General features: G+C 40.3%; 1 protein-coding gene across 1 annotated transcript; it reads right to left on the bottom strand.

Annotated features, from left to right (window-relative positions):
* Window positions 1-1,919: 1,919 nt before the first annotated feature.
* On the bottom strand, window positions 1,920-23,660 carry LGMN (legumain). Its single transcript, XM_010129634.2, has 13 exons — window positions 23,489-23,660; window positions 15,467-15,564; window positions 14,514-14,595; window positions 13,891-13,976; window positions 11,226-11,301; window positions 10,700-10,762; window positions 9,704-9,770; window positions 7,931-8,049; window positions 7,174-7,263; window positions 6,102-6,299; window positions 5,254-5,424; window positions 4,116-4,183; window positions 1,920-3,300 (listed from the first exon to the last, which is right to left on the bottom strand). Exons 1-13 carry the CDS (start codon window positions 23,624-23,626, stop codon window positions 3,261-3,263), a joined length of 1,296 nt encoding a protein of 431 aa, XP_010127936.2. The 5' UTR covers window positions 23,627-23,660; the 3' UTR covers window positions 1,920-3,260.
* Between the last annotated feature and the right edge of the window lie 1,437 nt (window positions 23,661-25,097).

The raw sequence follows: 25,097 nt of genomic DNA, 5'->3' as shown, positions 1-25,097 counted from the left end.
CCTCCTTGGGAGGGTGTTGCTGCTGCAGGACACTTGCCAGCTCCACCTGCAGTGCAGCATGGGATTAGAGTTGTAATTTTGCTGTCTCCTGGCTCTTTTGGGGTATCACGTCCCTAGGAAGAAAGCGGCCTCTGATTTCAGAATTGCCTGAGCTCTTGGCAGGAAACGCTGCTTAGTCAGGACTTTAGTGTTAGGGTCCTTCCCCTCTGCTGCTCCTGCATCCCTGTTCTCACAGGGCAGAGCTTGAGCACAGGAATGAGAAGCCTTCAGCCTCCTGCCCTGAGATGGGAACGGCTGCTCAGCACTTACCTCAGCCGTCCTGGCGAGAGAAGATGCAACTTGGTTTGGACTGAGCTAAAATAATACTGCCTACTGGAATCTCTAAAAAAGTGCATTATCTCCAACTCCAGGTGAACTGCCTTCTGCTTTATTGCTAGCAGAGATGGGAGGAGACTTACACGCGCTCTGAACAAAACTGTGTCCCTGCAAATTTGCATTATATAGAAACAGCATAAAGTGTACTGCGGAGGCTGATCATGCCTCCTGCCCTCCAGGCCTTCCGAAAGGAAAGGCAGTGAACTGCTGTGTGCAGTCAGATGTTGGAGGGAAACGCACGGCAGATTTGGCACAGAACAGCTGGGAAAAGGGCCTTGAACTCTCTTCCTAGCAATAAGGAGCAGGAGGACAGGAAGACCTGGCTGGTGCAGATTACACTCTTCCCAGGGGTTATGGATATACACAACTATTCTGCTCAGGGAAGGTTTTTGTAAATACCACAGCCTAATTTTGACCTGTTCTGCCTGGTGATGAAAACTGGCCAGGAACCTGACAGTTTTCCATGTTTTGCAAAAGTTAATTCCTGTACTCCGGCATTCTAGGAATGGCAGCCTGAGCAGCTGCGTGCCAGGAGGAGTGAGGGTGTCTGCACTTGCCCAATACACCGCAAGATACTCTGGTGCAAGACTGACCTTGCACAATCCTCGGACGATTTTCTCATCGGGTTCTATTGCCATCCCAAAATAAACAGCCTGCCACATGGGCACTAAGCCTGTGTGGTGCTGTTTGGAGGCCTTAAAACAAACGTATTGATCAGTGCAAGTGAAGGTTGTCTTTTTTACTTCTGTGGGGCTGTTCCCCGAGTGACCACAAAGGAAATGGGTCTCCGGATACAAACTGGAAATTCAATAGCACATTAATGCTTTTTGTGGGGCATGGACAACAACCTGCTGCATCTCAGGTGATACTGCGGGAGCAGTGACATCTTCAGCAGATGGTCACTCTCTTTCATTGCGGCACATGCCTAAGGGAAGGGGTCACACCGCCATGGGCAGCATTTAGGATGGTGAAGCTCTGGAAATAACTCTTGCAGGAGGAAAATAGCACAAAATCCCACTCTTTCAAAGTTTCAGCTTTGCACCCTCGGAGCTACAAGGGTCTGCAAGAGGCCCAGGGCACTTGACGTTAGTGAGATGCGTGCTAGAAGCTGATTTTTCAACTGATAATTATTTTTTGAGGCCTACTTAGTATGGCAGGAGACGCTTGGCTGTAAAGTGATGCTATCTGTGAAGAACCTGGAGGGGTTTTTTCCCCCCTTTACATACTTAGAAGACAATTAGTATTTCTAAAGGGTGAAGAAAGTTGTTAAAACTATAAACTGATGATACTATGTGCCTGGGAAGCAGGCTGGATTTCTAGGGCAGAGAACTCCTCTAAAAGCACAGATATGTAAAACTTATCAGATTTAATGTATATATTCAAACAAGGCTTTGAAGGAGCCATTTTTCCTGTTCTTTCAAAATGACTGGGGGCTCTTGGTACACTCTTTCATGATAGCAGCCAGACTGCCTGAAAGCTGTCCTGTGTGACCAACCCTTCCTCCTGCCATCAGGGGAACACTTGCAACACATCTGGGCACTCAAGAATTTCGTATTCTCTTATTTTTAGATTTCTGCTAAAAAACCCCAGCTGAAAAGAAACAAGAAGCAACTCAAAAGCAGCACATATCTGAACTTTCAACAATTCCCAAGGTGCAAACTTTAATTCTGTAATTCCCTAAAGCCTAGTTACACGTACACTCCTGGCTTTATCTGGCTCTTCTTTATATAAAAGTCATTTCAGTTATACCCCCTATCATCCCTCACCTCTGAGTGGAGCTACCTAGAACTCCTGGAGATGCTGGTTTAGATTTTGCCAAAGTTTGTTCTTTTCCCATGGAGATGAGGTAACCACGTATTTTAACACACTCTGGAAAGAACCCTGAAGTACTTCTGTACCCCGTCTCCATGTGTAAAAAGGTAGGGACAATCTGAAACCATTTTGAATCACATCATAAGCTCTAATTCTCCCTCTGCTTGTCATTTACTGAGTCACTTCTAAGGAGTGGTGCCTTCAAATGTGATTTTGTTGGAGTTTTGGGGTTTGTTTTGTTTTTTGTTGTTTATAAAAGACTTACAGGGGATAGATAACCTTTTAATGCAAGATCATAAAATTAATTCACTCTAATTCATTTTCAAGACAGAAGATGTCTAACACTATATTGCCCTGTAGGTTGATGAAACTGTCAACTTTAGTTTTATTCACAGGCAATTCCTGTACTTTGTGACTTCCCACAGGTTTGTGTATTTAATTATAGCATACTGGTGCTAAATTTACAGCATTAGATATTTGTGTTTTTCTTTGGGAAACAGTGCTTTCTACGCACAATGACATTTACTGTTCACAGTTTAACTGCTGTTCACATCTGACAGTTCTTGGATGCAACTAATTTCTTTAAATTGTTAAGGAGTTAAAGCTTAAAGCTTTGGTTTCTTCACTCTTCAACCAATCTGCAAATTAGCCACTGTAAGGGAATGCATTAACTTTCTTTTAAAAAGCTACTAGTTAGCAACAGTATAAAAATTTTCCAGAATTAATGACTCAATGTTTAAATTTAGCATAGATTTAGCAATCACTGATACGTGGCTTGTAGTGTTCATCCAGAGATTCTTAAGAGCATTGCGCTTTTGAACAAATCGTCCATCTTGAAAGCTCCAGGTGGTCTGCCAAAACACCTCTGTCAAACCAGGAGGCTGTCAGCAGGTGGGGATGCAGGGGAGAGCGCAGGCTAGTGCTGTTGCTCATGGTCAGGAGCCTCAGCTCCCAGTATAGTTCCAGTACAGTGGTTGACTATCTTCATGTTGCATGCATGTGAAGTCTGGATTATTACAGTTATGAAAAGTTATCACTTGCAGTAAGGGTTATAATAGGGACTGTTGTTTCCATCAATACCCAAGGCACACTTGATCCATTGCCCGGCATATTCTGCAACAGAGAACAATAAAGATGAGAAACTTTTCAGGCACTGTGCTCTCAAAGAGTTTCCCAAACTGACTGCCATGGGATGCCACCAGGAGTAGGGGCAGCAGTTATTCACCTTCTGGGTTGCATGTGCACTCTGCCTAAAGTATCGGTCCACCCTCCCATTCCCTACCCCTCTGCTTTCCTCTCTCCCTTTTCTTCCTCTCCCATGACTCACAAGCTAGGATCCCATCCTCTACCACAAACTACAGCTTCCCAAGACAGAAGTTCAACACCATGCCTTTACCCTTCCCTTGCCCTTACCATACCACCTCAAGGGTCAGCCTGGATCATTATTTCCCAGCTTTCCTGCCACATGAAGGCCCTAGCACCATATTCCCTTTCCTCATCAGAACCCAGCAGCGCTGTGGTGTTCTGAGACAGCAGCTGAGCAGGCAGCAGAAAAAATACAGCAGTTCCCAACCTTGCCTCAGTGCAAGATCAAAAGGAGTTACAGGGCAACAACCTTGCACCAGTCATGTTATTTTATGTTACGCAGTGCAGCGGGATCCTCTGACTGGCTATAATTCCCCCTGAGGGTCTTCAACAAGGAAATTAAAGGGTTACTGAGGAACTGGATCGTTATGAGTGGGAGGAGACTAATAATGATATGTTTTCCAAAATAAGCATTCCTAACTTTAGAGTCAGAACTTTACTGACAAAATGGTCAACAGAGGAGAACAAGTGAGAAGCCTTTAGCGTCAGGCTTCATCTGCCTATTAACTTCTGCTTTTTCAGCCACACACGAAAGGACACTGTGTATGTGGAGACGTCATTACCTGTCAATGGGGTATCCTCCTTCACAAACGTTGACCAAGGCATAGAGCTGTCTCAGTGCGTACTCATACTGAAATAAACAAACATTGTTAATAATTTCAATTATAAAGAGCAGGTATTGTTTATCCAAACTAAATTTAGAGATGCTATTAACATTCAAGGTGTTGATTTGCTGGACTTGACAATCTAGTACTAGGCTAAATGGATATTTGCTCTTTAAACTTCATTAGGTAAACTCAGCTGTTGGTGCACACTGTCCCCTTAGGCAAGGCTCACCCATCTAACCAATTTCATTCAAAACCAGAAAAACAAACAAAAAAAACACTACAGAGGAACTGAAAGTTTAACAGAGTAATGTGGCCTCCTAATAGCCTGGTTGATTAGAAGCTCCAACTGAAGGAGTGCATCTGCTTTTGATTTGCATATAGTACTTAAATCTTGGCTAACTGACAGATAATCTCACTGCTTTCTGCTAAAATGAATTAATTTGCTGTTGACTCATCCTATCACACACCACTGCTTGCTTTGGTTATCTTGCCTGACATCAGGACTGGGTGTTCTGGAATAGGAACTGACCTCCCTTAGTCTTGTCTAAACAGTGCTTTGCACAACAGGATTTGGTCCTCAACTGGGATCCCAGAAAGAATAAACAGTAATAAAACTTCTAAACTGAAAGGTGGTTCTAAGGAATTCACCAAGACCATGGAAGGGGCAGCAAGGCTATTGCGAGGAGCTATGCAACACACAATCTTAACACAGAAATCTGAATGTACTAGGTTTATGAATTCAGTGATAGTGCTCTGTTTCTGTTTTGCTACTAGAGCTGCTTCAAGTAGAAATACAACATAACTTCTTTAATATTGGGATTTCTGGGGAGGGAGTTGATGAAGGGACAGCACTAACTAGTAAAAATTAGGGAATGGTTTTGGGTTTGGTTTTAGTAATATTCTTGCTTATCTACAGGTGTAGTGGAAGGGGTTTCCTGCTTCCAAAACCATTACTCACCCTTTATCCAAAACTAAGCTGCAAGACTGTCCCGAAGGTAGCTTTTTAATAAAAGCTGATGTTGCAGACTTGCTTGTGACTACTGTGCTTGTTTTACCAGTACGTGTATCAGGTTATATCTAGCGCTTGACTTACCACGGCTAAGTGCCAGTTGAAGCAATGAGCTTTGAAGTGGTTCACCGCTGACTGGTAGCAGTCATAATTGCTGATGGTCAATCTGTCTGATAGAATTTGATTAGCCTGTTCTGTTGATCCTGTTACTAAGGTGATGATCTTTCGCATGGATTCTTGGATAAATTCTTTCACCTGCACATAAAACAACAAGAACTTAAAACATGCTTTTTCTAAATCTAATTTGAAAACTTGGTATGAAATTTCTCTTTCTTTAAACCTCAACTCTTGGGCTTTTTAAGGAATCCAAGTACCCCTTAAGGAACCAAGGAATCCTTAAGTTTTGCCATTTATTTTTAGGACAGTCTTTTGGACGTGTCCCTTAACACACAAATGAAAACTAGGGAGACAGAAAGTCATACTACTCCTGGCACCCAAAATCTCCCACTGTCCTTCTAGTGTTCTGCCAGAAGAAAGACAACAGCAATACTGGCCACCATTCTGCAGGAGCTATTTGATTTGGGAGACTTCAGCTCTACTGAGACAAGAGTTTCTCTAATAACAAAGATTAAGTCCTCCCAACAAGAATCCCTATGGATGCAGATGAGGAACTCCCTGGCAATAAAAGCTGTGAGACTGGCTGTTACATTTGCCAAGATAATCACTGTTGAATGTGCCTTGTGGAACAGATCCCTGCATTTTAAAGGAAGAGCAAACCATCAGCCAGATGTTACCAGTCTGAATTAATTTTGTTGCAATTTGCAAAAACTGGAACCAATCTCATTGGCTTCAGGGGTGTTACTTCTACCACTGCTTATCATGGAAATTAATATGACCTGATATGTAGTTAATTTTTTTTTTTTTTTGCTTACTTCCAAGTGTATTTTCATCTCTGCAGCAATCTTCTTAGCCTCATAAATGTCATTGGTAGCCATCAGCTTTCGTTTCATGATTGCAAGAGGCACGTCGGGACTAGGCGTCAGGTCGTAGCGTTCTACAGGCGGCAGAGAAATGGGGATAGCTTTCTTCCCCTTGCCCTGAAACTGCATCACTTTCATGGAGGAGATGCTCTGAAGGTTAGAAAGTAAACAAATGGAAACTGTCAATCACTCCAGCAAGTAGTCTGTCTTTACCTTGTCATGCCAATCTAACTCTTTAAATTTGCTTTATTGAAGAAAATAAAGGATATCATAAGTTTTTAAGTATGTGTGTGCATGTGTACGTTGAGTTTTTTAACATAAGGTCAAAGCTGCCAAAAACCAGGGAACTTTTCTTTCCAAAACTCACTGTAGGGAAAAAGACCATCAGGTGAAGTATCTTGACTTCTTTTTTTAAACAAATATTTAATGTGTGCTTCTATTAACGCACTGAATAACGGGAGTATTATAAATGATATATCACCTCTCAGCTCTTCCCATTTGAGGGATCAATGTACTTATTAACATTTCATTAATATTCATAATATGCCTGGAGGTGGTAAATACTCTTCTTATAGTTGACGGAAGTAAGTATTAAATCACTGGCAGAACTTGGAGGACAACTCGTATCCTGACTCCTTGGATTAAAGCATAATACAAGGCTGTATTTCCTTTAGCATCAGGACCATCATCTCTTAAATGCAAAGTGGCCTTCTGAGATCATAGAATCATAGAATGGTTTGGGTTGGAAGGGACCTTTAAAGGTCATCTAGTCCAACCCCCCTTGCAGGGACATCTCCAATCACATCATGTTGCTCAGAGCCCTGTCCAACCTGGCCTTGAATATTCCCAGGGACCGGGCACCTACCACCTCTCTGGGCAACCTGTTCCAATGCTTCACCGATGAACAGTTTCATTTTCTAAATCAACCCTGACAGTTTACAGTGACTTTTTTTTAAGGGATGAAAATATAAGGTGCAAAAGGTTTTAAGATACATCTGACCAGGAAACTCACTCAAATACATACTCTGTTTCCATACTGCATCACATGGCTGGTGTTGGTGCGTTTCTTCACCAGCTGAAATTGCTTGTGGAGTGTTTCTTTTCTTAGATCCTCCTGTACGAAGAAACATCCATGTGCTCACAGATATTTAAATTCAGCTATTCTAAAAATGCAAGGAAACCTGGAATGGATCTTAGCTGCCAGAAGGAAGTATAGGGCAAGAGCTACACAACCTTTGAAAGACATAAAAGTAAAAATTGAAAAGATTTTACATCATATTCTCAAATTGCTTTTAGTGATCTCGTAATCTTCCAGCAAATGGGCAAGGAGTGGGCTAGCATACAAATCCCAGATTTGTTTCATCGATGCTGTTGTCCATTATGCTAACAAATGGCTTAGACACAATTCAGTATTTAAGGATCCCTGAAGCAGAGGTACAACTTACTGAACTGCCCAATTTGTTTAACAAATTTGGAGATGTGGTCTTAGATTAGCAAATCAAGACTACGTGAATTTGAAACTAGATGCTAGACAGTTTCTAATCTTATAAATAACAAAAGAAGACCATGTTTCTGAAAGTTAGTTTTGGAAATTAATTTAGTGGCCCAAACAAATTATATATGGTTCTGAGTAGTAGATAAATACTTTTACTAACTCAATTGTTGATTTCAGTCTCATATAAAAAACAAGATTTTCACAAATCCTGTGAAGGAGCTATTTTAAAAAAGCCTAGTGATTTTTTCATGCATGGAAAAGCATAAACCTCATCTAAGTAACTTACCATATCTGAATCTTCCATCCAGTTCACACTGTACCAGTCCCCAAGATAAGTCTGCCTTTCGTCATCATAGTAACATGCATAAGATGACTCTCTGGGATTGGCAGCTGTTGTTGCATAAACTGTAGGACAAATATAAAGTATTTTAAATCTTTAACCTCTCTTTTTTTTTTTTAAACATGATTTAGTACTTCACTGTACGTGATTTATTTGCCTAAGCATTTTGTCTTTCAGTCATTTACTTCTAAACAAGAGGAAGGAAAGAGGCCCGTTAATCATTCTGTTCAGTCAGCCCCAGTGCTGCTGTAAGATCTCCTTTGCTGCCAAATATGTGGTCTGAGGTGTGAAGAATATGCACTTCTGAGGGAAAAATGTACTATTCAAAGAACTGCCTGAGAACACTTCACTGACAACCAACTATATATACATTAATATTCTGTATTACAATGATGAGGACTTTTTCCCAAACTTGGAGTAAATCCCATAAATCATCTTTCTTCCAGAAAATGCCACTTTCTAAGTAAGATCCTTTCTTGGATAACACTCTACACTGAGAGAAAAGCAAACCAAACCTCTACAACATCTGCCCCAAGCACAATGTTCCCAGTAAGTCATCTCTAACACAATAGAAATACTGTAAACACGTCTTTACAGGTATTAGTAAGACCAAAGCTATCTTGGCTTTTTGCCAAAGTCAACTCACAGCATACTGAATAATAACTGAAGGAAAGTCCAAGTTTCAAAATGAAAAAGTGTCAGGCATGCTTTTATATAGCTATAGTGTTGTTTCTACTCAAGAGTGTACTGAAGTTCAAAAGCCAGAAAAAGTGTTAAATCTTGTCCTTGTAGAAAACTGCTGCTCTTAGCATCCTTTAAAATGCTTACTAGGGGGCCAGTTAAGCTTTGCAGTTCACCATTCAAGGCTGCAAAGACAGCTTCGTAGGGTAACACAAAAATCATCAATTTTCCACCTTTGTAAGTCTGTGGTAGAGCTGGTGATAAAACCAGAGTTCTCAGACTGGAAATTTCTAATAGAACAAACTTTGAAAAACGCTGATTCACTGAGCATTTATTTTAAACAATCATCAATATGAAACATTCTGTGCGTACTTTCCGTAAATCGTTGATAGGGCTGTAAGAAGTCTAGGCAGGTGCCAGGCAGTGTACTCCACGGCCAAAAACCCAAGAAGCCATGGACAGGTCTTCCCTGGAATCACAGCTTCAAAACTACAAGGAAGCCAGCACCCAGTCTCTCTGTGACTTTGAAAAGGTTGTGATTCCTCATCCTAATCAAGGCTGAGCTCCCACCTCTGCAGCAGAGAGCTTAGAAACCCCGAAAAAATCTCAGTTCCACTTCTTGGGTTATTGGGCAAATTAGTGCAGCAAAACTGCCTGGCAATGATGTCTCCCAGGTGCCTTTGCTACTCAATGAAACTGAGGGCAGGAACTTCACACCTGCTGTTAGCAGTGCTGAGCCTCAGATATGTCACTATAATTTAACTGCTACCACTTAAGGGCAACTACATAGTTCCTGAAAAGAAATATTTTTTTGACTTCTCATTCGCAAGAAACTGAACGCCCCGATGGTCTTTATAAGACTCCATTAATTCTTTAAAATGAACTTCCCATAAATGGAAAATACTACTTTCTCTAATTCTTGTGCTCCCCTGCTAGAACTGTACCTAAAAGTGCCTTGAACCTATCCTTGACATAGTATCTGTTTAGATCTGTGGCAAGTTGTGACATTTGAATCCACCAAGTTAAGTGATTGCTCACCATTGATATTATCAGCCAAATGATTCATCATAGATCCAGACTCGCATGCTTCAATGTAAAACACCATCTATAAAATAAATCAGAGATCTTAAAAAATTCCAGGAGAAATTGCAAAAAAGTCCTTTAGTGCTTTTCAGCTGTAGCTAGTTGGACTGTACTGCTATTCCTGAAACAAAAGCTATCCATAATGCTACAAAATAAAACACAAATGCAAATAATTTTTTCATTTTTGGGAACTAAACTATGTGGAAGGGGGAAACACAATCACAATGAAAAGATGCCATTAAGCTCTATAAAACCCACAGCAATCTACTGACTAATGTACAAAGCACAAATCAAATACACAATTGCTCTTTAGGCACAGCAATGTATGAGTACTGAATGTAGAATTTCTGGAACTAGTGGCCATTTACCTGTTCCTAAATACAGCCAGCCATAGTAGACAGATTACCACTGAAACTTGCTTAAAAAAGGCAAGCTACTAAAATGTTTTGAATATTGGTTTCTCTGCTTAAAACTACTTGCAATGAAATAACTGCACAGAATCTTCTGACAGGAGGTCTCTTAAAAAATATTAGTCTTTTAAAACAGGAGGTCTCTTAAAAAAGTCTCTTAAAAATATTAGTAACTGGAAGAGAAACATGAGGTATATACAAACTTCCTGTAGTAACAGTGCAGTCTGAAGTGAACAAAGTACAGGAAGAACAAGTCAGGTAGATATTATGAGGATGTGGTAGTTACAGATGTTTCTCCACCGTTGGTCAGAGTATATACCATACACTACATCTCAACATTGACTGCAAATATACCGTGAACTAAAAATGGAAAGAGAAAATTCAGAGAGTGTCAGTCCTTGTAAGTGCAAAATCCTAATCCAAATTTCATTGCATGGCAACAGCTTCCTCCTGATTTAAAGAACTCTCAAAATGAGGACAAATCTCTCTTTTCCATGCCAGCTGCTCTTTTAATCTTGCGACTTCTGATATGTTTGTTTACCTTCTGGTATTTTTTGTGATGATACATGTACCAAATAGTCTTATTCAAGTCCTTCACGTGAAGCTGTAAAATAAGAAGCCTTGTATTAAGATTACTTATGTTCAACAGACACACAATTCACTTAATAGGAATAAATACTAACTGTTGTGAATATGTTTACTGTTTCCTATTAAATATATCCAGTGCTAGCCCTTCTGAAATACAATGTTCTAGTATTTACCACTAGGGAAAAGATGAGTAATGGTCCCAGATTATATGTATAGTGCACCAGAAACCCAAGTCATACCTGTGGTGAAACAGTCTCCTTGGACCACCAAAGTCCAATGAAATACTAAACGACTTAATTTCAACTTGAATGCTTCAGATTCAAATTGGAAAAAATTCAAACTGGGATGATGAGAATATTGCTCCTTTTCTGCCTCCCCCCTCAATACGTCAGTGCATCAAATATTTTCATGTTTTACATTTATTATTTATTATTTTAATATGTCAATAAAAGGATAAAGTAATCCCCCAAAATGCTTACATCATCCTCAGGAAAAGCCAGAAGTCCCGGAGCTCCATGATCCGTGAAATAAACAAACACATGATCCTTGGGGCCACTGTAATGAAAAAAATCGCAAACAAATTCTTTCTACCCATTCCAACCTAATCTTCATTACAGCAACAATCACCTGCTTCTCAATGCCAAGACATGTCAATATTTGAAAATAATACAGTTGAAGCACCTCTTCCTCTTGGTAATATATATTTGCCTCCCAAAGCAAACTACTTTGTATGCTTAGGAGAGGAGATGAGTGTCTCCAAAGGAATGAAAAGAGGGAGACAGGCTAGTCCCTCAAGCACAGGGGATACGGCAATTACACTTCACATTTCTAACTGTAAACTGATTGCTGTTTAGGCAGGGGCTGGTATGCCGTGCATGGCTGGAGCACAATTGTTTTTTACTGCCTATCTGAATCTGTTATACTGTGGGCATTTGTAGCAGTCTGGTAAAAAAGGAATGTTTTTATAACTAAGTTATACAGAGGCACCAATAACACAGGGATAAACCATAAAAACTTCTTTGATAAGATCCTTAAGTATGTTTATGCACTACCTCGTTGTAAACTGTATGGCCATACTTCACCAAATCAGCGTCAACCCACATCTCCATGAAGAACTGATGCATACACAAACTCATCCGTTAGACTAGATTGGCACGTGGCTCTGTAGCTGGGTGAGCACTGCATGCTCACAGGCTTTGATTCCCTAACATGTGTGTAGTACACTGTTTGCCATAGGTTTTATTGCACTCTATATCAAACAGATCATGTTCTGGTGGTATCAAGGTCTTGTTCTACCTAACAGACAGATCTGCAAAGGGATTTGGTTTTAAACTTTATTCAGAGACAATTAAGGACAAAATAGTGTGAACAGATTGGAAGGAGACTCCAAGCCCTCCTCTCTTCCCCTCTACCAGCGGTCCAGAAATCTTGCTCTTTCCTGACTGCAAAAAGGTAAAACTGCAGCAGCTGAAGAGGACATTGTCCAGCCTTCTGTCTGGCCGATAATCTGCTAGTTAGGGAACAACCTGGAAGACAATCTAGAAGCCTTTTGGGCAGAGGATAACCAAGTTCTTGTCCCACCCAATAGCAGAAGTCAGGCCACTTGGAAATTCACACAACAGAGTCTAACAAAGAAGGGTTGGGTGTTATTTTTCTGGCTCCCACTCTTGACCCTATGTGCAAACAATTCAACCAAGGTGAAATGTAAATAACTACAACTTTTATATGTGGGTTCAAGTTGTCTTCCTGAGTAGCTAAGAGTCTTTGGCCCTCTGCATAGCCATTCCCTTATTTGACTTGTAATATCAAACTTTCACAGGTGAGATATGTTCTGAAGTACTTTTAGTACTTATAGTCACCTCTTGACTTATTCCAGCAACTAGAAGAGAACAATCTAGTAAATGTGCAGCAATTTATTAACTTTTTGCCCATATGCCTTGCATATATCATTTTCTATCTCAGCTTTTCAGGATTAAGTTTAAACAATTGAGAGCAATAGCTTATTTAACTGCTGTCCTGCTCCTTCATTTTTATTCTCCCCAATGCCAGGGCAGGATTCTTCTGTTCTGTTTCATTGCTTTGTCTCTAAAATTAAACTGTTACATGAAGATAGGCACTTACACAATTTTTCTTTAACGAGGCTAGTCCTTCCAAACAGTCAAATTTAAATTCTTAAAGGTTTTACAGGAACTATTGTACATAGAAAAATATAACATGATATAACTCTTTACGAGCAGTACTGAATCAGAAATTAACACACCTTAGTAAATAGGCATCGTACTTTCGCATCTCAAACTCTGTAGAAGCAAGACGAATAACTGACACCAGGTATCTTTCCAAAAGGTCTTCTAATTAGGCCCTCAAATATATTATTTTTATTCTTTAATCACCTAAATTATATGAGACTTTATAAACTAGACCCATTAATTATAGATCTTGCATTCTACTTAGCCAGTCTACAATTCATTATTGTTCATATACTAGAATACTGCCAAACTTACAATCATTTATGTAACTTAAGTTTACAGATACCTTAAGCATAATACACCAATTACAAGGTTAACTGCTTATACTGCTTCTTCAATCGCAAAGATTTCTTTTTTGCATGACATATAAACCGTAATTCCATTTTATTACATTCAAAGCCTCAATAACCTTACATCTGCCACAAAGACCAAGGCTGGGATTAGACATGCAACTCTTTCAGCTGATGAGCTGTTTTAAGCAATCTCTGTCCCTTCACCACTTCACGTGACTAATACAACTGTTCGTGCACATTAAGCCAAGCCTTAGCAAATCCTTTCTAGAGGCCCAAACCTTCATAAAACTCTATTTCCATAGCCACTCTTGCAGAAGACAAAAGTCTAAATAACAAATACCTTAATACAGTTGACACTATCCTCTGGAGTTTTTATACCTTAATCTATACTGGACTCCATACCAGCCAAATATGAGCAGTTGCTACTTGGTGATGAACAATTTAAGAAACCAGAACCATTGTATTTCTAATGTGAATGACAAGGAATTGCCATCAGTAGTCTTGTTGGATTGTCAAGTTGCTCTAATTTACCCTCTTCTTTTGTTGACATCAGTGCCAATGTACAACTACATGTGCAATTATTTTCTAAATTAAACTTCTCTTACCTTTTCAATACTTTTCCTGATCCCACCCCCTTCACTGCTTCTGCATCTCCTCTGAGAACAGCAAGGAAGTTCTTTGGAGTAACATCCTAAGGATTTAAGAGGATTAAAGTTAAATCTGATCATAAAAATGACAACAAGATCTTTATTTAGAAAGATGGCTTCTGAAAGTCAGAATCCATGCATGGATGGCAAGTTTAGCTGGCCATCCTTCTCAATCTATCATTATGTACTCTATTAGCCACTGATAACTCACTCAGATACTAAATCATGAAATTACCAACTGATTGGATTACTGTTCTGATTTAACAAAACAATTAGTCTTACATAGCTGTTCTTCAGATTGAGTTAAAACATTTATGAATGCAAGACTTTTCCTCCTTTTATTTTGTGTGCTAGCACAGAAACAGTGTAAAGGTTTACTTTTATGACGACTGCTTCACATCAAAGCAGCTATTGTTTACATTCATCTTAGGAACACCAAACTTAATCTCAAACCATGCAGGTGAGTAAGATGGAGGCTTTATACTATGTGCATTTTGGAGTGTAAGCTACAGGCTGAAAGGATTTATTCAGAACATTGCCTAATGCTGAACCTTCCGTGGGGAATGGTGTCTCCTCCCTACCTCCTTCGTATAGTCCTTGGGCACTCCAGCATACACATCTGTGCCATTAGGTCTATTTATGACAATGCCTTTTGTTGGATTTCTGAAAGTTAAACAGAACATAAATATTAATATTTAATCACATACCACACAATAACCACAGAACAACCAGGAAACTATTTAAACTGTCCTGACTGGCCAGCTTGCTTGAGAGAGAGTATGGGTACTTGCACCATGTGTTGTTAAGTGATCTCAGAATATAAAGGCCTTTTCACTTCAGTCAGTTACCTATGCTTGCCTCACGTGTCCTCACCCTCAGCGTACTTTCAAGTATCCTGCCTCAGAACATGTTGATTAATCTGAAGATGTAGGTGGGTGGTCTCTTATACTATCATCTCTCTGCTTTTTTTTTTTCAGTCTTGCCTTTAGTCCCCTTTACTCTTTGCTCCCAGTGCTGCTGTGCATGTGAAGTCCATGGATTTCCCCTGAAGTTGTCTCAGAATTAGAGGCTGTATAACTGAACTGTTTCACATAGAAAGCAATGATGCGCTCTTAAACAGTCACCAAGAATGGGCTATGTACACTTCTTTGTTGAATGTAAATTCTAGGAATTAATCTGGTAATGCCCTTTAAAAAAAAACCTGCAAGTCATATACAGAGCTTCCCTATGTTGTGGGTTTAGGCTATTTATCTGCTGTAAACTGTTACACCAGGGAGTTGAGATTACTTACTCTCATAACCATGAAGCTCCTCAGTGCCACAACTGATGCTGAGTTGTGGAATAAGGCTTAGAAAGCTCATGAGCACATTTCAAAAGAGAATTATTCTGCTGATGGATAAAACGTCTCTATGCTTATCACAAGTGGTTTTAAAGGCTTTTCTTACAAAACCAACTCAAACTCAAAACACACTGGTGTCTATGGCATGCTTGTAGTAACCATTTAGCTTGTGACTAGGGCACATTCATCACTTACTCGTCATTATCAGCAATGTCATCATACATCATGACAATTATCTGTTCATCTGGAATTCCATTTCGGTGTACAATCTGGTATGCATGGCACACGTCTGCCTGAAATGAAGCAGATTTTCATTACTTGCTTTAAGAGAGATTTTACCTTTCAGAACAGAAGAAAAATAGCTTTGCAGGCCTAAGAGCAGGCTATTGTCCAAAAGAAACTGCATTCAAATACAAGAGATTGAGGGTCACTAGAAGGCTGAAATGCACAGGTTAAACCAAAACTCAATGTTTTTCTCTAACTAGGAGTAGTTGCATTAATAATAGAGACTATGATTAAAATCTCTCTCATTTACATATTTTGATTTCTTATTTAAACAGAAACCAAAAGTTACTTCAGACTTCGTACAGGTAACAAAATTTAACAAAAGGTTCTTAGGAATGTTCTGCAATCTGTGAGAAAAAAACCTTGTGCACTGACAGACAAATCCAAATTGTGCCAAGCAGAAGAGAAGAGTTGGATTTCCACTAATTTCAATCAGTTCTGCACCAAGCTTGCACAACTAAGCATCCAAGACTGTCCTTGGCTTAACCAAGTACGGTTTACCAATCTATCTCTGCAAAGATATATTAAATTTTGTTTTACTAGATGAGAATTTTGGTTAAGGAACATTTATTTTTTAATTAGGTATTTCTTGTAAAGTAGCACTGAAGCAACTTCAGGGCAAGAAAACAGATTTCAGTAGAAAACACAATTGTAGCTTTTCTATTCAGACTCTTTTCCTGACTTGTACAGGATATGAATAAGCAGATTTTCTTTACTGAACCATCCTCCCATGATGCAGAAATACCAAGACTCATCGACGTGATATTACAGTAAATGCAAACCTGTCAGAATACTAAATTCTTAGTAACTCCAGCCCAAATAATTATCTTTTTAGACTTGTAGTCTGTGAATGACCTAGTGAGATATCCACAATCATTCCTAAACTCCAGAACTACAAGCTACCACATCCTAGAAAACCTGGGCAGATTTAATGGAAGAGATCTCATCTAACAAAAGCACACTCCAAATGCAGGCTAGAAGCAAGCTTTAAAGCTTACATTTGCTGAACTAATCTAATTTGCTAGTTTGTAAACCAAATTGAAGTGATTTAAGTGGACATATATCCATTCAGGTGACTCAGGAGTATTAGTGATTTTGACTATTTTAACTGAAAGGCCACTGTAAAACCCAGTCACTTTTTAATCCTTGGTCTTCTAAGTGTGGCTGAAGCTGAAAAGAGAGGGTGGTTGTGCAAGATTCTAGGAAGGGTGAGGCACATTCAATGCTAATGAACTCTCCCACAGCAAAATCCCTTCACGTGACTAACCTTGAACATTAAACTGTCTTTGCTAAAGCAGTTCCATTTCCTACTACACAGGCCAGCCTATGTTCTCTTCCTCCTATTCCAGACAATCCTCCACTGTTTATAGTTCCCCACTTCCCTGCATGTCACTATAGCAGCTGCTGCCTCAACAGCTCAAAAGGCAGAGGCTGAACAGAGCGATAAAGGAATCACATATAATACGAAACAGCAGAGTGCAGGTTTGACTAAACACATACTTGACTTTCAGAAGCAACCCCAGAAAAAGTAGAAGAAAACACTAATCGGGTCATCTCTACACTGATTGATAAGTAGATCACAGATCCCCTCTCACCCTCAAGACATAGCACGCTTCTGTTACGCTGACAGAAACAGTTATAGCCTGGCAACACACAGAAATGCTTAGGCATACTATAGAGAGACTGTTCAGTAGGGCCTGTTGTGATAGGACGAGGGGTAATGTTTTAAAACAGAGGGAGGTAGGTTTAGATTGGATATTAGGAAAAAATTTTTTACAATGAGGGTTGTAGAACACTGGAACAGATTGCCCAGAGAGGTGGTGGATGCCCCATCCCTGGAAACGTTCAAGGCCAGGCTGGATGGGGCTCTGAGCAACCTGATCTGGGGGGAGATGTCCCTGCTCCTTGCAGGGGGGTTGGACTAGATGACCTTTGAAGGTCCCTTCCAACCTGAACCATTCTATGATTCTATTCTATAATATCAACATAGCCAACAAGTGCCTGTGCTCCCATAGACACGTGGCTGGCCAGCAGGGACTTCAAAGGCGTTTTTAATTAATACCAAAGTACCCAAAATTAGTTAAGCTTTGTAAAAGCATATTATCAGCTTTTTTTTGGTCTCCTCTCCTTCCTCACAGTTCACTGACTGACTGCTTGCTGCATCCTGTCTTACTTAGTAAAATGGACATTGGTGGTAAATTTAAATGGGTTAAATTCCCTAGTGTGGAGGGAAACAGATCAGTGTAATAAATTCCCCTCAACCTTAATTTTTGCCTGTTTGGGGACTCTCCCAGCCTCCTCAGGCTTTTGCTAAGGGGACTGTACCTGCTGGTAGCATAATGGTATCACCAACGTAAGCTAGAGCAGCAAAAACATGTTTTGCTGCTGAAACTCCACTGGCTAAAGCAGGACAGTTCTGAGTAAACAGTTGGGGTTTTTTGTATAGAATTAGCTGACCTGACTGGTTACCTTTGATGTTGGTCACGTGCTCCTCCTGTTCACATAAAAAAAAAAATATCTATAAAACCAGACTAGAAAGAGTCTGCTGCTAGAGTAGGAAGGCGTATGTGAATCTAGCGTATTTCCTGTTGATGTGTAACTGCCTCTAAAATCCTGCTATTTGAGCCTTGCTTATTCCAGAAATCTTTCTGGCATAGCTGCACCTGTAAATCACCCTAAAATAGAAAAGAGATAGCTAATATTGTTCCAGATCTCTTGTTTGTATTACTCTTGTTGGTTTAGTATGTGCAATGAATGCTATGAACATTTACTGTATAAATCATCACTAAATGCAAATGATGCTTTTGTGGCCGTGATCTGGAGTAGGTAGCAACTGCCCTGCACAGAAGAGACGGTGCAGCTGTACAGCTGCTCCTGCACAACTGACCGCACATGCCAGCTCCAAAATGGACACTGTTAATGGCATGGTTCAGATCCTTCATCCCCAGGTTAGTCTAAACCTGCTGCTACATCAGCAAATTTCTATGGAAGATCTATGCTTAAATCTGCTTAAATAATGAACTCCCAGATTTTGAAAGCACGGGTATGAGAGGTGGAATTCCCCTATCTTCCTGGGATGGGCATTTTGTTTCCCAAAATGTACATCTTCAAGAAATTCTAAAAGAAAAAAAAAATCAACACCCCAACTTTCCTCTGCCATAGAGCTGCCTACGTATTTGAGTGACATAGCTTTCAAGTAGATTGCTTGGGGGGATAGAATTTTTGGAAAAATCAAGCTGGTTTATGACACATGCATGCACACATAGTTCCTAAAGGGAAAAGCCTGGACTTCTGTGAAATTGGTTACTTCTGGTCTCATGACTGTTAGGTTCATGGCTAAAAAGCAACTGTGACGAACTGTCAGCTTCATTGCAAAGTGGCACTGTTTCCATTACAGGCACACTGAAATCCCACAGACCCACGTATGCAAATTCAAGTGGTTTTATTTTCAGCATTTTAATTTTATCAGACTTTTTCAGATATTTTTTTCCTCAAGTATGTACTCCACCCTTAGCAAGACTGTGTCTCACATCAGGCTTTTCCATTGACTCTGTCTTTTGGAGTATCCAGAAAGTTTTGGTCTGTCTGTCGCTCTGATCTGTCTGTCCAGCCAGCTTTAGGTCTGAGTTAGCTGCTACGATCATCTCCAGTAGAGGCAGAAGGACATACAAAATTCTATTTCTCTTAAGGAGAACTAGTTTGTTGGCTCATTTTCTAAATCTATCAGCAGCATTTAGTGCTGTATTTGCTAATGTATGTCACTAAGCTTTGCAGAGATATCATCTAGCTTTTTGCATAGTAGAGAGCTGAGCCACTTTCCCAGGGAAAGGAGGGAGTACTCTTTCTGGTATGTATGTATTATGAGTGCTTAGTTGTATTTAGGGAACAGCAGCTCATCTGGTAATAAAAATGCTGCTACAGAGAAGTCAGAAAAACTGCTAAGGAGCAGCGAGGAGCACGTCGATACTCCTTCCACAGCCCACGCCACTGTAATCAAAAAATGCCAAGATATGGGTAAAAACACCAAAGAACTGAGAAGCCACAAGCATAAGGCAATATACAAGCCTTGCAATGACAGTAAGCTTATCACATTGGGCTGTATACTATTCAAACCACTTAGAATTTATTTTAGGAACTTGATGAGATAAATGCATAAGACTGGTTTAGATCATCTTGATTAGAAACAGTTCCAGTTCAGCCATCACAGAGGAAACGTGCTTGCAAGGTATGAATCTCCCTCGTAGATAAGTCCAAACAGTGTTTTTTTCCATATCTTCTCTACTTTTGAGGTTTGCACCACTGATAGTGGATCCTGACCACTGACAGCTGAATTACAAGTCTTAGAAGGAGTTTCAGATTCTTTGAGGTTACAGGTGTAAACACTGAGTTTGCATGGTCTGCAGTCTTCACAAACGTACTTACTGTTCATGGGGTCTGTACAGCATACAGTGATGGACTACTTTGCCCACAACTTTTCATGCATGAAATTGGAGACATTTTGAAGGTATAATCATCATCTCCTCCTTTTATGGTTGTTTAGTCAGATGAACACATACTGCCAACAGGTAGCTATTGCAGAAGGCAGCAGAGTATGTTTTTATGGCATTGGAGCTCACAAAATATAAATGTAATACAAACATAAACCATCATTTATTGACTGTACCCTAAACAGCTGAACTGAGCAACTGAAACCCAGAGATGTGTCTGCTGAGGTCTCAAATCACAAAGGGATATTATGAGTGCTTAGTTGCATGTAGGGAACAGCAACCAGTCCGGTAATAAAAACCAGTCACATTGAGCAACTACTTACAGGAACAGTTACATCTAAAACTTCACTACTACACAGGCTAGATCAGAGAAGTTCCGAGGACGAAAGGTGATGGCAGGAGGAAAATGAATTAGAGTACAATGTATTTTATTCTGCAGTTTCTCCCTTGAAAAGCAAAGAATTACACCAATCTGCAGCCCTGGAGCGCTGCTTTGCTTCCAGACAGTACAGGTGTTCTTGTACTGAAAAATAAGATGGGTTTCTGCATGTGTTCACTATGGAATGACTTTCCTGATAGATGAAGCACAGAACTGGAAGCCCAAGTCCTATTCCTAGTTCCACTGCAAGTCACTTGAGCAAATAATTGAAACACTTACAGTGCTTTTGCTTCCACTGCTGCAAGGCAGGGAGCACTAACACAGGCAAAGACACGCTTATCAGTCTGTGCAAGGTTTCCAAAAATCTGTTGTAACTCCTGAGATTTCTGTAGTACATTTCTTCCTCTCTCTAACTCTCCTAAAAGCCTATGGTTCGGTTGGTTTTGCTGGGAACAAGTTTCCTCAGTTTTTTCATACCCAAGGCACCCTTCTCTGGATTACACTTCATGGCACACACAGACTGGATATTCCACGCCTGACTGTGGGGTTTGTCTCACAGCGTGCCCGCCCTTCCACCACAGGTACTCACTCCTGCCAGGCCCTTACCGTTGGCCACAAAAGGCTGCCAGGCAAGACAGCACTGGCTGCTGGCGTGCGGCATCTTGCAGAAATCTATTCCTTTCGGAACAAGTTAGAGGCACAGTATGTTGCCCAGGACAGGTAAGTAGGAGCTCAACCCCATTCTGAAGGATCCTTCACACAGACTCTCTTACTCTGATGCTGATTTTGTAACTTTGATAGGATTATTAGTGATGTGCTCATTTTTTTTCTTTCCAAATGTTAATACCATACCTGAAGCAAGCGTTAAAACACAAACATTTCTAGGACTGAAATTCAGAACAATGTGACATTGCAGATGTTTTGCACTGTTAGTTGACATTATCTTCAAAATGAAGGTGTTAAAAGAAACCCCATTCTCATTTTTCTAACCTTGAAAAGGAATTACTTAGTCTGCAAAGAATGACCACACTCAAAAGTTAGTTTGCTTCTGTGAAACCAGCATGTTCAAAAGACTTACTGTTGGACACAAATATGTAAGTGTACATTTTACGTACAAATATGTAAGTGTGTGTTCTGCACAGCTCCATTATACCTGGCAGGTATACTTGCCATCGAAGGCTCACTGACAGAAAGGTGAAAAAAACTCTACACTTGGGCAACTGTAGAAACATAATTCTCATGAGCCACAGCTTCAAAAATGTAATTCTATTTAAAGAATGAATGTTGCAGTATTAACTCCTCCTAGAGTGCAGGGAAGCCAGCAAGACTGGTTATACAGCAATAGCAACAACCAGAGCACAACTCAGTAATTCTATTTAGACACCTCAGGGCGGGCAGTGATAAAGTACAACACTAATATTTTTGTAACCGTTTTCTGATTTCAGCTCTTAAAATCTTATTTCAAATTAAATCTGAAAAAAAAGATAATGATTTATATTAAGGTCATAATATCCCAGCTATGGTTATCAGGTTATAGCTACAGTGCAAGGAGCAGGCAAAATCCCTAAAACCAGTTTGTCAAAGTGTCGAGCTAGCATTTGCAAGTAACAGTACATTAGTGCCAGCAATGACAATAATAATTTGCCATTCTTCAGTTGCAACAAGGTTGTCAGTCTGGTTCATTCAGTTTTAAGCTCATCACTGTGCTGAAAATTACAAACTGATTGTGAGCTGAGGGGGAAGAGAAACAAACACAAAACCCAGTGTGCCCAACACACCAAAGGCTCATTTGTTCCTCAATCAACACAAATAGAGAGGATGAAGCCTCTCTAGATTTTACAGGCAGTTACACTAAAAATAATAAATACTTTAAAAATTTCAGTGTTTGGCAAATCAGATTGATATATGTACCCAGTATATTTAGTACAGTGTAACTTTTAAAATGCTGAGTTGGTACACTAGTGTTTCAATCTCTGTTTGAGTTCACCTTAACCAATAATAGTCTAGTTAACTATTTTTCTAACATTTAAAAATATTCAAATGTATACATAAATCAGAATTACACGGACTGTGTTCTCCAGGAAAGCAAGTGGTAGTTCCAAGTTTAGAGCAAAGACTGTGTATAAACGTAGATTAATCTGTTTAAGGGATTGCCCAAGAATTCCCGAAAGGAAAAAACTGCCTTAGTCTCCTGACTGCTGATTATAAGTCTTGAACTTAATCAGAGTTAAATCACTTGGATTTAATTCCGTCCATCCTGACACTCACACTCAGACCGCAATTCCACAACACACTGGCTTTGACAGCAGTGTCCAACTCAGGAGTTCCTGTTTCCTCTTCTCCTCTTTCTGCCACTCGCTCTGAGCCCTGCACCCCAGCGCACTGTATCCTGGTTGTGCCAACACAACTCGGAGGCCACGCTGTCGAACACAGTGAGCAAACTGATTCAGGTTAAAAATAACCCCCTTCTGTATGTCCTCCACGCCATAAAAACATACTGTGCATTTGCAGCCTTCATAGATTTTTTTAACTGGACAGAAGAAAGGAAGCTTTTTCATAACAGAAGGAGAAAAGGAAAACAAATGGGAAGAAACATGCATGTGTCTCAAAATGAGGTTTAATTCAAGACATCATTTGTTCACCTGCAAATCAGGGTAAGATCCTCTAGCCTAGTAATAGAATATTTAGCCTAAATGATACAGGTCTTTCAGGATGCAGAAGCATGATTAGAGGAAGAATGCTGCTCCTCCTGCTAATGACAGCTTTTCAAAAGATGGAAGACTAGACAAAGTTGTAAGAAAAAAAACAACAAAAAAAAAATCAAATAGTAAAAGGAGCAATGGAGCGGAATTCTTGGGGTGAGAACGACAAGAATTAAGACCAGGCTGTGAGTGAGTCTTGTTCCTGTTCATTTTGAAAACTTGACACACTCCTAGAAGTGGAAGCACTTGCCCAAATGATGGAAAGACTGAACTAGTCTAGGCAGCTATCGTCTCCCCATGAATCCCAGAGCAAGCATTTTCTGGAGCATGGCCAGCATCAGCATGTGGGAGCAGTGGTCCTTACCTGGTGTCGATAGTTGTACCAGCCATTCGAACCAGCAACAATCACCACCCAGTGCTTGCCTCCATCTTCAGGTTCTTCCATGGGGAACGTGCTGATGCCCAGAGCACAGCCCAGCAGCACAACTGCTTTCAATATCATCTCTCTTCTTTATTTACTCCACAAATGGGAGGAAAAAAAATCCCTAATGAAGAAGTTTGAGAGAAGTAGATCAGAAGACATTAGCTGAAAATAAAACACCGCAAACCAAACATCAGTAGTATCACAACTAGAAGTTTTCCTTGCTTGTGGGGGATTTTTGTATTTTACAGACCATTCAACCCACAGTACAATTTCTGGTCATATCTTCCTTAAACAAGAGTTTTCTGTCAGCTTTCAGATCTCACTGAAAGCAACTCTGAACAGGACAACCAAGTCTCTCAGCTCCCTCTGGTTCTTTTGTTCCGTAATAGCTGGTAATGAATAGCCGCAAATACAGAGCAAGCCTTACTATAAAGTATTTCACAGATAAAACTTTTTCAGATTAATATAATTCTCTTGGTCTCTGCTTATGTAGTTCACTGGTTTCCACTCACTGGCAATTAGCCCATTACTATTCAGTCCAGTCCCGGGGTCATGGAGGCACAAAGATGCATAGATGTGGAGAACTGCTTGGGAGCTGGAAGGTCGGAGTGTCACAAAAGCTCTCTGTGCCTGCCAAGCCAGGGAGGGTGGGAAGAGGCTGTGCGTTCTACACAAGACAGAGCCCTGACTGCTGGGGCCGGGGGGAAGTGCGGACTGTGAGAGCCTCGTGCTATTTGTGCAACCTGTTATGCTAGTGGAGAGCAAACGTGAACCGGTACCACATGAAAGAGTAGTATTTTTGTCTCTTTTGCACAATAGTTAAGTGTTTGCACAAGGTGCATAGCGAAAGAATCACGTCTGAGCCTCTGGATGTCAAATTCAGAAAAGCAGAGCCAGAGAGGTGGTTTGAGCCCATGCAGAAATGGCTCCTTCTACTTTCTTGAGAGGACTAGAAGTAGCGTCCCCACCTGTGAACTTTCTGATCACCTTGTCTCATAAATGTTTGCTTTTATATACACCTACTTAAAGGTTTGCTTTTAGCGGATTGGGGTGGGGGCGCAAGTTATGTATACTGGTGGTCACAGTGTCAGGTCTGCTGCATCCAACATGCAACTTACACAGCAAACTCCTCTGAAGAACTGCATGCTCTTGACACACGCACGAAGATTATGTATTTCCTTATGCACAGAGATGGGATTTGACACTGGCCTACTTACAAAAAAAGAGATTCTGGAGGTTGATCATTGCTGATATGTACGTGTTGTAGTAAGAGGTGGAGTAGTCTACTTTAGTATGGTTTTCTCTGGAATAAAAACTGGAAATGCTCAACACAGTCACAGGGCACAATGTCAGAGCTACCACTAAACCAAGTCACTACCCAGTATCTAAGTCAGCCTCAGTTCCCCACAGTCAAAACCTCCCACCTGCAGCCACTCACATGAGGCTGAAACAGAGAAGCAGCCAACCCATCTCCAAAGCAGCTGCATGCAGTGAAGACTGCTAATATAACATGTAGTAGATGTATTTCCAAGAATGGATATACTGGCCA

Source organism: Chlamydotis macqueenii, chromosome 5, assembly GCF_036417535.1.
Source record: "Chlamydotis macqueenii isolate bChlMac1 chromosome 5, bChlMac1.mat, whole genome shotgun sequence".
Lineage (NCBI taxonomy): Eukaryota > Metazoa > Chordata > Aves > Otidiformes > Otididae > Chlamydotis > Chlamydotis macqueenii.
Note: the sequence above shows the minus strand (reverse complement) of the source record. Positions and strands in the feature narration are given on the sequence as shown.